Below are 12,369 nucleotides of genomic sequence, written 5' to 3' on the forward strand. Positions count from 1 at the left end.
GGCTTCGCGCCTGCTAACGGCTGATACATGTAATTGGAACTTTTAGATGTGCGCTCAGGTGAGGAGAAACAATATTTCACATTACTCACGAGAATAAATCCCGTTGGGCTAGAATTGTTTTTAATTTTTTTTTTATCTGAATGTTCATATAACATCAACCCAACTCCTGGCTTTCCATCTCACTCTATTTAATGTCGTTGCTGGTTGATTTCATTCTAAAATTGACGTATAATTAATTAGGCCTACTGACGCAATAATGAGGGGTGGAGAACGTGACTTGAACCTATAAAAAAAAAAACACTGTTTGTGACGTCAGTGCCATCTAGCGATGGACCTTTAACTTATTGGAACAATATACATTTTTTATTTATTTATCATTTAACTAGGCAAGTCAGTGAACAAATAATGATACATTATAACATACAGGTCATTCTAACAAAGGTTTTAATTCAGATCAATTGGTTTTTCCCGAAACATATTGGTTAAGTCCTCAGGTAAAAAAAAGTTTTTGGAAACGTTTAATAATCATCTCCAAATAATATAATCATACATTCTCATTTTTCCCTTGTAGGTTTATGTACAATGCATATATGTGGTTAACAGTGGACTTCAACCCGCAACACAGTAGAGTAGAGGAACACAGTAGAGGAACACAGGCTTGCATAAGGCACTATCTGGGGAGAAGAAAGGCCAATAGAGAAGAGAGAATGTCTGTGACAGTCCACACAGTCACATAGTTTGTATGAATGCTCAGCGTTCCTTTAGACAATACTGGAGTCTTCCCAATGCTAGGGTCCCTCTGGTCTCCAGGTTGTTGGGACAGGCTTTGGGTAAAGGCTGCTGGTGTAGGGCAATGGCAGTAGGATCAAATTGCCCCTAGACACGGATCTAAAGTCATTTCTGGGTTTGCCACCAAGGTTAGGATATGTGGAAGCCAATCTGATCATGGATCTGTTTTTACAGGCAGTTCTACCCAGGTTAGGTCATGTTGTGTGGGGTTCACCAGTGGTTTCTTTGAGCAGCGGTGTCCTCATCTATGATTCGTGGGAGCCGGCCACTTGCCCCACCTTCTAGGTAGCCTGGCTTCACAGCAGGCGTCTCGGACAGTTTCCGTTTACTTTTGTTTAGGTCTGGATGTATGGATGGAGAGAAGAGAGAGAGAGAGAGAGAGATGTTCTATACATAAGGTGTCCTCATTAAAGTGGATTGGTTTTATATGGTGTTTACTGATCACTCACCTGAGATGGCCAGTAGCATCTTCCTTCTCGCTCCAAACGTGGACACTCCCACCTCCTTCAGATCCTCGTCAGACAGAGTCAGGAAAGTCTGGAAATCAATCTGCAGAAATAGGGGCATGAAAACACAGTTTCTCAGACAGTACATAGATGACTGGATGCTCATTAAGTCCTCCTCTGTGCCACTGAAAACATCTTAGTCGGTCCTGCCTATGTAGGCTACTTCAACAGATAGAGGAATGACCTGTTTCTCTGTGAATGTGTTACTCCTATGCCCCAGGGGGCGCTAGTTGTCTAACTGTACCTCTTGCTGTTGGAACACGTCGATGTACTTCCCCATACCGAGCTGGCTCAGGAGCTCTGGGAGATCGTCCGTAGGCTGGGGGGAGGAGCTAAGCTGGCTAGCAGTCAACGCGCTCACAGAGGACATGCACTCAAAGTAGTTACTGCAGCTCAGGAAGCTCTCCGCTAGGGGTCAGAGGTCAAAGGTGAAGAGGTCAGGGAGGAATGTGGAGAGTAGGGGAGTGACAGAAGGAAGAGTTACGACAGAAAGCATAACAAAGTCTCACATCTTTCTATAGCTCTCAGATGGAAGACATTTAAAGCACATCTTTGATACTGACTACATTGAAGATCAGCCAGACATTGGAATTGCATTTCTTTCAAAGTTCTCTTTGTAGACACACCCTCTCTGTTAGAGACATACAAAGAAACGTACAGGTTTTATCGTTTTGGGGTCTGTTCGTTGAAGACGCAAATGCCGGGAATGACGACGTGGAGGAGAAGGAAGAGGAGAAGTTAGAGGGGGAGGAAGAGGAGGAGGAAGATGGAGAAGGGAAAATGGGGGAGGATGATCCACGTCTGTCACGCCAGTTCTCTGAATTACTGCCATTGGACACTTTCTCCTTCGCATTCTGCGGCCCCCATGTCTACATGGAGAGACAGAGAGAGAGAGAGAGACAGAGAGAGAGAGACAGAGAGAGAGAGAAAAAGGCAGAAAATAGTGGGAGAGGATGGGGGAGAGATGGGGTTTAATTGCATATATTCCGCTTGTTTATACTCCCTTCGCTTTGTTCCTCACTTTTCCTCCAACCCCCTCTCTCTCTCACTCACTCTCTCCTTCTCTTTCCCTCCCTGAGGATGAGTGGATGAGACAGGGTGGTAATTGGTGCTCACAGTTTCTCTCCGGCTCTTGGCATTTCTCAGTGCAGGAAAACCAATCGAGCCAAGTAACACTGAGAATAATCATATTCCTAAACAAACTCTCGCCCAGCTCAATGCCTCTCCAAGCTCGCAAAAAAATAAAAATAATCAGGCGGAACACAGATACGCACTCCTAAATCCCCTAGTGCAGAACAACACAGAAGTCATCAGACAGTTCCCACTCGTATCTGTTAACCCAAATTAGCGTGGTGTTCAGTGGCTGTCCACAGAGCATTTAGCGAGGCCAGCTGCTTGACGGCTGATAAACCAAGAGGACAGGTCACCAATACAGCCCATTGAAAATGGATCGTTGGTTGTTGTCAAAGCAGGTAAGATGATAACCATAGTACAGGTGATGCTGGTTTAATGCTGGTTTAAACCCTTTGGCCAATTTCTGCCCAGGTAAGCTAATAGTAGCTAGTAAGGTGAGCTGTTGCTATCCAGGGTTTGTCAGGTAGGGTTTATAGGGATTCTAAGTACAGGTAAGATATTAGCAGTTGTACCTGTTGTTGTTGGCCAGTGTTTGCCAGGTAAGGTTTGTAGCTGCGTCGGCTGACGTTGCGTAGCTCCTTAACAGCCTCGGCAGGCATGGACTTAGAGAAGCCCAGACCACTCCAGGTATCAGTGGGGGTCCGAACCTCTGTCACCACCGGATTCCTCTGCATGGCTGGGAGAGTGGAGATAAAATACAACACACACACACACACACACACACGTAGGCTGCGTTAACACAGGACATCCCATTCAGATTTTTTTTATGTGCCAAATGATTGGCTCAAGATCTGATCTGATTGTTCAAATGACCAGTTATTGGCAAAATATCAGAATTAGACTGCCTGTGTAAACGCAGCCATAGACAGATCCGATACACAGACAAAAACATAAACACACACATAACTTACTCTAAGAAACATAAACATCAAGTTATAAATATAAATCACTCACAAGCAGACACAGTGGTTTAATTGGTAAGCCGTGGTTGTCAGGTGTTGAATAATGCAGACAGAGAACAGTGTTTAATTGTAATTCATTTAAGTGTTTAATTGCACTGATACATAATACTTAATGAAGAATCTCATAGGCATCGACGCTAAACACATTGAAATTAGTGTGAGAGTGTGTATTACAGGATCCATGTAGGAGTGTGTGATGTGTAAAAAAAACGGTGTGTGTGTGCGCACGCACGTGTGTGTGTGTGTCTAGCTCTCATAGATAGACACACGAGTATCATAATGACCATGAGGCAGATGGCTCATTCAAACTGCTAATTCATAATCCCATAAAGCAACACTGAGGGAATTTAGAACCATTTGGCTAAAGATCCTCAAAATATCCCTCATTCTGAATGATGGTAAAGAGAGAGAGAGTGTGCGTGTGTGTGTGTGTGTGTGTGTGTGTGTGTGTGTGTGTGTGTGTGTGTGTGTGTGTGTGTGCGTGTGTGTGCATGTGGTTGTGTGGCTGAGACAGTGTATCAGACACCAGAGTGTGTACATTCAGTAGGAGTAGCAATGATCCTCTATCTAACTTTGGCACAGCGCAGCCCATAAGTGCATCCCCTCCATCACCTCTCTGGCAATGTGCAGCACGTAAATAGGTCCTCTCTCTCTCTCTCTCTCTCTCTCTCTCTCTCTCTCTCTCTCTCTCTCTCTCTCTCTCTCTCTCTCTCTCTCTCTCTCTCAAGGCTCTGGCTCATTAATGGGTTCCCTCCGTCACTGATCTGAATAACAAACACGAGCTACCTCATCTCTCAATAACAAACAGTGGCAAGTGACCCATCCCAGTGATATGTGATGAAAGCTCATTTGTCTGGGTGCAGCTGCTAAATGAGCCTCTTGGTAGGACTCCTCTGCAGGTCCAAAAATACCTTTCTGTGTGACTGAACCCTGGACAAACCAAAATGATGTTTTTAATGAGCTGGGCTTCTGATCAAAAAACAAGGCAGAAGCTTTTTAAAAAGGTCTAACCTCTAGTTGCCAGCAGTTTCTTCATCTCATAGTCATAATCCTGCAGAAACAGGAGAAGGCCAGTAAAATCAAGGAGAAAAAATGCAGTTATGTTGTTCTGTAAATGATGTGTCCTGGGGGGGGTTTACTGAGAGAACAGAACAGAAGATGACTTGACCTAGCGCGTCCTGCCATTACCGCGGAGATAAACATGTTATCCCCACGGTAACCTTTGGTTCAGGGGCACCAAGTGGACAAATAAGGGCAAAAACAACAACTACCACATACACACAATCTTCAAATTAGATTTTGTAAGACTCAAAGAAAGAGGTCAAATCAATTGATGAGACAGTCTACAAGACACACCGTGTGACATAATATGCTCCTCCATATTTCTCATTCAGGTTTTTTTTTAAAGTTCTAGCTGCTACAAACCTGTTAATAAATCATTTGAAATCAGAGGGAGTCTCACCTCGTTCCTTGACACGTCAGTGAGAGTGTCATGATTCGGAGTCAAATCCCTCATCAGGCTGTTCCGTCTAGTGTCACTCCTCTCTCCCCCAAGTTCTCGCAGGCTGTTCCGTCTACTTTCACCCCTCCCCCCCTCCATCTCTCTCAGGCTGTTGTGTCTCTCACTCCGTCCTCCCTCCTTCTCTCCGTCCAGCAGTCTGCAACAGAGCAGCGGCAGTGAGACCAAGGTCAGGCCTGAGCCCCAGAGTGTGAAAGCTGTTTTGTAGGACTCACTTAGCCAAGTAGCTCTCTCAACTAATCCAAGGGCAGTAAAGGGCATTGAGACATGATACTGGTGAGAGGGAATGAATAAATGCAATGCCTGTACCTTTCTGACATTGTTATTTAGAATGAGTGTTGCTAAACTGCAAAAAAATAACCCTGCGGTCCCAAATTCTCTTGTTATTTTCCAGAGGCAATATAAAAAAACAGCAGAACAAAAGGCTAAACATCTACTAAATTAAGATAAATATGCAAATGTTTTGTTTTACAGTTTGTCATTCCATTCTGAAAAAAACAGGGGCTCCTATCTAAGATTCAAATCCACAGATATTTGGGCCTATCCAACCAAAATCCTAACCTCACCTAGGAACAACAACAGTCTAGGAACAACTTAATGTCACAGTACGCTCCATAGTGTGAATGTGTTTACCTCATGACCTGGCCTGTTGAGTGGCGTCTCCCCTGGTTGAGGAACCTGCACACTTCAGGACCCTGGAGGCTGCTCCTCCGACTCATCATCCTGACCTGGCTCATGACATCACTCAGCTCTGATGTCATCGAACCAGGGCTCTCGTCCTCGTCAGACAGGCCGGACGGATCCTCGTTTTCTGGGATCTGGGGAAACAGAGGTGATCTCATTGGTCGAACCTGATCCTACTGATCCAATAGCACCACCCGTAGGACAATTGCAGAATCAAATCTCCTGCAGGGAAACGCCTTACTACTGTATCAATCACAGGGGATTGGTGGCACCTTAATTGGCGAGGACAGGCTCATAGTAATGGCTGGAACGCAATAAATGGAATGGAATTGAACTCATCAAACAAACAGTTTCTATGTGTTTGATACCATTCCATTCATATACTTTTATTTACAAAGCCATTTTGGGTTTACCACCTTTTTATTTGGGCATTTTTATTGTTCTGATATGTGGTGGGACTCTCTTTGTTCGCTGGACTGTATCCTGCTAACTGTTCCAAATGTCCGAACTGAATTTGGTAAAAGGGCTTTTATGTGCTCTGCGCCATCGTCTTGGATCGCCTCTCAAAATACTTTTACACTGGAAGAACTTGTCCCGATTGGTATTTTTAAATCACTGATGAATGATCTTGAGACTGATTCCCTGACCTGTCAATGTATTTAATTTACTGTTTCATGATTTTGTTATACTCCTGTGAATTCTATGGTTTTTACTAGATTACTTGTAGTTTTTCATGTTTGTCTGTCATTTTTGCAATGACTTGGTGCTGCCTATCTTGGCCAGGACACTCTTGAAAAAGAGATTTTAAATCTCAATGAGCCCTTCCTGGTTAAATAATGGTTAAATAAATAAATATAAATAAAAATTCACTCTGTTCCAGTGATTATTATGAGCAGTCCTCCCCTCAACAGCCTCCTGTGGTATCAATCCATGATATCGCTCACTCTCTCAAATTCTCACAGTACTTCACTGAGTCGAGTACGAGAGGGGTAAATGTGATTGTTTTTTTGTAGTGTTGTGTGTTAGTTATATGGATTAATACTGGGATCTGATGGTGACCCGATTTCTCCACACCTTCTCCAGTTGCCTGCTCTCTTTCCCCTTCAGTCCCATCCTCACTTCCTCAGAGGGCGGAGTCAGGCCTGGTGGAGGTGACGGGTGGGGTTTAGATTGGGAAAAAGAGCCAACCACAGCCTCAGTGGTGGGCACTGAGCCTGAGACAAATCGAAATCAGTTTAGAGATTAGAATAGGACAGGTGAAAACAGTGATACATAAACGAAAAGACACCACACACACACACACACACACACACACACACCATGGTCAGAGAGGCGGAGTTGCTGCAGCAGCATGTTGAGCCAGTAGTTGGTCAGCCCGTTGCCAGCCAACCTAGGGTCAGAGTTCATCTTGGCTGTCATGGCGACCTCGCTGGACTCCAGCCCTAGCAGCAGCCCCCGAGCCTCGTACAGACTGGAGATGTTTCTCTCCAGACCCTTTACCACCACCGACTGGGAAATGTAGTCCAACACACAAAACAATGGGAGAATCTCAATTGCATACTCCTCATGTCCTCTGTTCTCTCTCCCCACCTCCTCCTCAAAACCCATTGGAGGCGATGGTCAGAGGGGAGGGACCTCTTTCTCATCCAATGGATTTTGAGGAGGCGTGGAGAGAGGACGCGAGGAGTATGCAATTGAGATTCTCCCCATGTCATACAAACCAGGAAGTATAGTCCAACACAGTACAGTACTTCAGCAGACACTAAAGTACCAAACATTTAGCAATAAGATGACTATAACACTTGCTATAGCACTATTGTACCTTGGCGGTCTGTTTGACTTTGGGTTTGACGCTGATGAAGACACCCAGACTCTGCATCATCTGAGCCAGTTTCCGAGGGTCTGCCTCCCCATCCTCACGCATGTCAAACATCAGACACACAGGCAGACAGTCCTGTAGAATGACAACAGGGGTTTTTCTTACGGGTCCTCTCTTAGAAAACTCTCCACACTGAACAAGGTTCCACTTTTACCTCAAATCTAATTGTCTGTCTGTTTGAGTCAAATAATCAATCAAAATAAAAATGTCAAATTTGACCGCTCCTCACCATGAGTTGCTGCCTGGCCAGACACACTCCGTCTGGGCTTCCCTGGATGAGCAGTGAGGGGGGGTTCTGTGGGGCGCTGAGGTCTGGCAGAACTATCTGGGTCTGGGTCTGGTGCATGACCCCCAGGAAGTGGGCTCCGTTCTGCCCCAGCAGGAAGAGGTGCTGCTGGGAGGTCACGTCCAGCTGGGTGCTGACCACCCCCATGACCCCACCCTGACCCCCAGCCCCGAGCTCTGACCCCAGCAGCAGCTCCATCAGCACACACACCGCCTTCTGTTAGGGTTCAGAGGGAGAGAGAGAGAGACAGAGAGAGAGAGAGAGAGAGACATAATATGACATTTGAAATGTCTTATTCTTTTGAAACTTTTGTGTGTTTAATGTTTAATGTACATTTTTTATTGTTTATTTCACTTTTTATTTATTATCTGTTTCACTTGCTTTGGCAATGTAGACATATGTTTCCCATGCTAGTATAGCCTCTGAAATTGAAATTGAATTGACATTGAATTGAGAGAGAGAGAGAGAGAGAGAGACAAAATGTGTGCATATATAGAATCATATTAAATTAATATTCTCTTTCAAGTGGAGGTTTCTCTTTATGAAAGTAAGGAGGAAGTGCATCTTAAAGTCACAAAGAAATAGAGAAAACAACGAGACAGAAAAAGGGGAGTGTGTGTGTGTGTGTGTGTCTGCATCTATCTGTGTGTGTGTGTGTGTCTGTATCTATCTATCTGTGTGTGTGTGTGTGTGTGTGTGTCTGTGGCCCTCAGTTCATCTGTGTTCCACTGACCTTGATGGCGACGGAATTGCCCTGCAGTGCTCTAACCACACAGCAGCTGCTGTACAGTCTGGGCTGGGCCCTAAAGCTCACACTGACCCCCAGAGCCTGCGCCACCTGCTGGATGACCGGCGACGCTGCATCCGGCAGGGCCTGGGACACCAGGGTCACTGGTAGGTCAAAGGTCAACACCAGCGGCTGAAGGTCCTGAGGGACACAGGAAAGGAATGGGTGAGAGGTCATGATGGTGTATAGATCACATGTACAAAATAAAGATGAAGGCCATGGAGAGACATGGAGAGACACTGACTCGTATCCTCTTCCTGGCTGCCTCCACCCCTTGGACAGGCCCAGCGATGGACACCTGGACAGGGGAGGCAGAGAGAGGGGAGAGACCAAATAAAATTGCTTTAGGACAATAACTAACAGGCAGTATCTGGTTGCTAAGGGACAATATCCAGTTACTAAGGTGCTGTACCTGGTTGATTAGAGACAGTTGCTAAGAAACTGTTGTGGGTTACTTAGAGACAGTACCTGGTTGCTCTTTTCTCCAGTGGCGTTGTGGCGGTTGGAGTCGGGGAAGTGGATGTGGCATGATGTCATCTCCATCACCTTCTTGATGTTCCCGCCCCCTTTCCCGATCACATGGGAGTGTTCTGTGTGGGCCACGTCCATCTTCAGGGTCACCTTGTTGACCTGGCTCAGAAGAACATGGGTTTAACTAACTGTATTTAGTTAGTTGACTGAATTACATGTGCGGTATTTGATTATACCTCAGTTAAGGACACTCACCTTGGTCTCCAAAAGTTCTAGAATTTTCTTTTTGGCCTCCAGAACATTGGCTCTTTTCCCATCCACTTTCACATGGGGGTCTGCATTATCGACACAAGAGACAGATTCATTGTTTGTATCCTAAAAGACATGCACTAGCAGGCAGACTCTGTTAAATCTTTTGTATGATATTGAATATCAAGTTGTATAGGAGAATGAGACAGATTGAGACAGCTTGTTTGAGTATGGAGGTGTCAGGTATTCTAGATCAGATAGAGGTAACATCACCTTTCTTGGACTTGGCTCCTATTTTCAGCTTGGATGGCCATTTCACCTGGGTGTTAGTTTCCACCATCACCTGCAAGACAACATACCAGAAATAACAGGTGTCAATATGTGTGTGAGACAGAGAAACGAAGGAGTCCGAAAGACAGGTGTTTTACCACGAGAGTAACACCAGTCCATACATCCCACACACACACACACACGTCAAAGCACGTCCTATTCAGCGAAGACAATACTTCATTAGCATCTCAAAGCGGTACATCGCCGCCGTAACAACGGCAAATTGCCGAGAAACAATGTCGACAGTCAGTCTGTGACCTTTCATGTTCTCTATGCAGATTTCCTCCGGTAAATCTGTAGACTTTTAATTGCATGTGGTTTCATTTCAGTGAGTTATTTTCCACATTACATGAACGTCTGCCCATCATTTGATTTATTTGACCTCCACCCTTTATTCTCAGTGTCAGTGTGACCTTCGTTCTGCATACTTACTCTCTCAAAGAACTCTTCACCTGTAAGTCCCTCTCCATGTCTAGGGGCTGAGAAAACAGAAAGAGAGGAGAGTGAAAGTGAAGAGAGAGACAGAAAGGTAGAGAGAGAGAGAGAGTAACTTACTGCACATAACCGGAAGTATAAAGATATACAAACACCTAATATTAACAATGGTCATACAGGGTTACTGGTTAACGGTTTGTTTGTGTCTAAGCAACACTTTTCTTCAAAGAGAGAAGTATGTGAGATCTAAGGGTCAACATTTAAACAGGGAGAGTTGAAATTTGCAGAGAAGAGGGGGACGAGCGCTGGAAGGTAAACATTTTTTTTTATTTAAAGGCCATCGCTTCACAATGACATTTACAGGGTGAGGGGGGAGCCCCCATAAAAAAGCCCCCGTCCTCTGATCGCCATGGGTTACGCTCCCCCAAAACCGAGGAATGGGCGAGCGAGCAGCATGGGGCGGAGAGAGAGGGAATGGGGGGCACCAGAGACAGCTAATCGCGTCAAAGGTATTTCACTGACGCATGGACCCCCTACCCTACCAGAAATTAAATAACAAACACGGTCACACTCAATAATTGGGTGAAAAACAACTAGGAGGCCTTTCCCTCTATAGTTATTACTCACACCCTAATGTCCCAGATCTCAGTCCCAACACAGCATGCTAGATAACACTTAGGGGAAAGAGAATATGATGTTTATCAAAAACTGGCTGGCTGGCACAGTGTGATTTGTGTGGCTTATTCACAGGTCTACCCATGCAAATACCCATTCTCTCTCTCTTTTCACACACACACACACACACACACACACACACACACACACACACACACACACACACACACACACACACACACACACACACACACACACACACACACACACACACACACACACACACGCACACATTAAAACAAAACACACACTCTATGAACAACATGAAGCCGCTCAGATACTCAGATTCTTCCACATCGAAGCTGAGGGAGAGAAGTAACAGCCTCTAATTCTCCTGCCAGTTTCCACTGTAACACAGGGGTGGAAGTTTGCCACAGACCTGCCGCTGCACCGATACCCAACACAGACAGACACCTCTACGCTATTGTCATGACAGAATGAGAATGATGATACTACAGCAACCCTGTCTGAGCCCAAACGTCTGTGAATACACGAGCAACCTCATCTCATAAATCATCAAGGCAGAAACTTTAACCATGCTTAACAGCAATGACGACAGCTGCTTAATGACCTGGCAATTATATACGGAGGTGCTGTGCCAGACAAACGCTAAGAGCTTCTCAGAATTCACATTACGCAGAAGAACCGTGGACAGCATGACAATTACTGTGAAGTCAAACGTTTTTTTTCTGAGTCAACTCAGGTAACCGTACAAAATTTATGGAACGCACTATCGCGATTCAACCTTGGTCAATTTATGACCACACTGGAGGTCAATGCATAACCACAAGACCACGTCAAACCTGTTCAGCAAACTTACCATACAGCATGGCCTCCAGTTTCTTCCTATCGATACGGAATCTCTCCTCAACCCATTCCGGGTCCGAATGTTCACCTACCACAGGCTCTGGTCCTGGTCCGGAGTTACCTCCTTCCTCCTCGTCCTCATCCTCCTCTTCCTCTCTGTCGCGGTGGGATGGGGATGGGGAAGGAAAATGGATCTGAGATAGAGTCTGGTCCTGGTTTAGGATGGGTCCAGGACTGAGTTCTAGACTACATTCTAGTCTTGGTTCTAGGTGAGGCTGGTATTGTTCTAGCTGGCTCAGGATGGGTTCTGGGCCGGGTCTGTGTGGTTCTATCTGGGTAGGGAGAGGAGACCTTTCCTCCGTTGTGGTGGCCATAGTAAGACTGAGAATCCGTCAGTGTGTCCAAGGAGACGGAGAGAGAGACAACGGGAGAGAAACACCCCCTCTGCCCCCCTTACATCCCCGCCTCCACCACACACACACACACACACACACACACACACACACACACACACACACACACACACACACACACACACACACACACACGTTTCAATAGGGCATAGATAGAACATGAGGAGGGGCATAGGTGGCTCAGAAGAGGGGTTATAATAATACTCTATGCACTAATCCAGATTGCCGGTGTCATATCCTCGAAGTAGGACATGACACCGGCAACACGGACAACGTCAGAAGACCTTTGTATACCAACTATCCATAGGCAAGCAGACACACACATTCCATCCTGATCAGTTACATTTGTCTACTGAAATGAAGTGAACCCAAAGTGCCACCTCTTGTACTGAGGGTCCCCCCGAAACCTGAATGAGAGGAAGAGGGCTTGAGATTCCTGAGAT

At 45.5% G+C, this 12,369-nt stretch overlaps 1 protein-coding gene across 1 annotated transcript; it reads right to left on the reverse strand.

The window, feature by feature from the left end:
- Window positions 1-350: 350 nt before the first annotated feature.
- On the reverse strand, window positions 351-11,887 carry bicc2 (bicaudal C homolog 2). Its single transcript, XM_064955698.1, has 19 exons — window positions 11,527-11,887; window positions 10,029-10,075; window positions 9,540-9,609; window positions 9,273-9,352; window positions 9,015-9,176; window positions 8,791-8,844; window positions 8,493-8,687; window positions 7,703-7,975; window positions 7,417-7,548; window positions 6,914-7,103; window positions 6,669-6,808; window positions 5,544-5,728; window positions 4,854-5,049; window positions 4,403-4,442; window positions 2,942-3,105; window positions 1,954-2,164; window positions 1,540-1,703; window positions 1,239-1,338; window positions 351-1,130 (listed from the first exon to the last, which is right to left on the reverse strand). Exons 1-19 carry the CDS (start codon window positions 11,885-11,887, stop codon window positions 1,000-1,002), a joined length of 2,895 nt encoding a protein of 964 aa, XP_064811770.1. The 3' UTR covers window positions 351-999.
- Between the last annotated feature and the right edge of the window lie 482 nt (window positions 11,888-12,369).

The sequence above is a fragment of the Oncorhynchus masou genome, chromosome 32 (assembly GCF_036934945.1).
Source record: "Oncorhynchus masou masou isolate Uvic2021 chromosome 32, UVic_Omas_1.1, whole genome shotgun sequence".
Taxonomy (NCBI): Eukaryota; Metazoa; Chordata; class Actinopteri; order Salmoniformes; family Salmonidae; genus Oncorhynchus; species Oncorhynchus masou.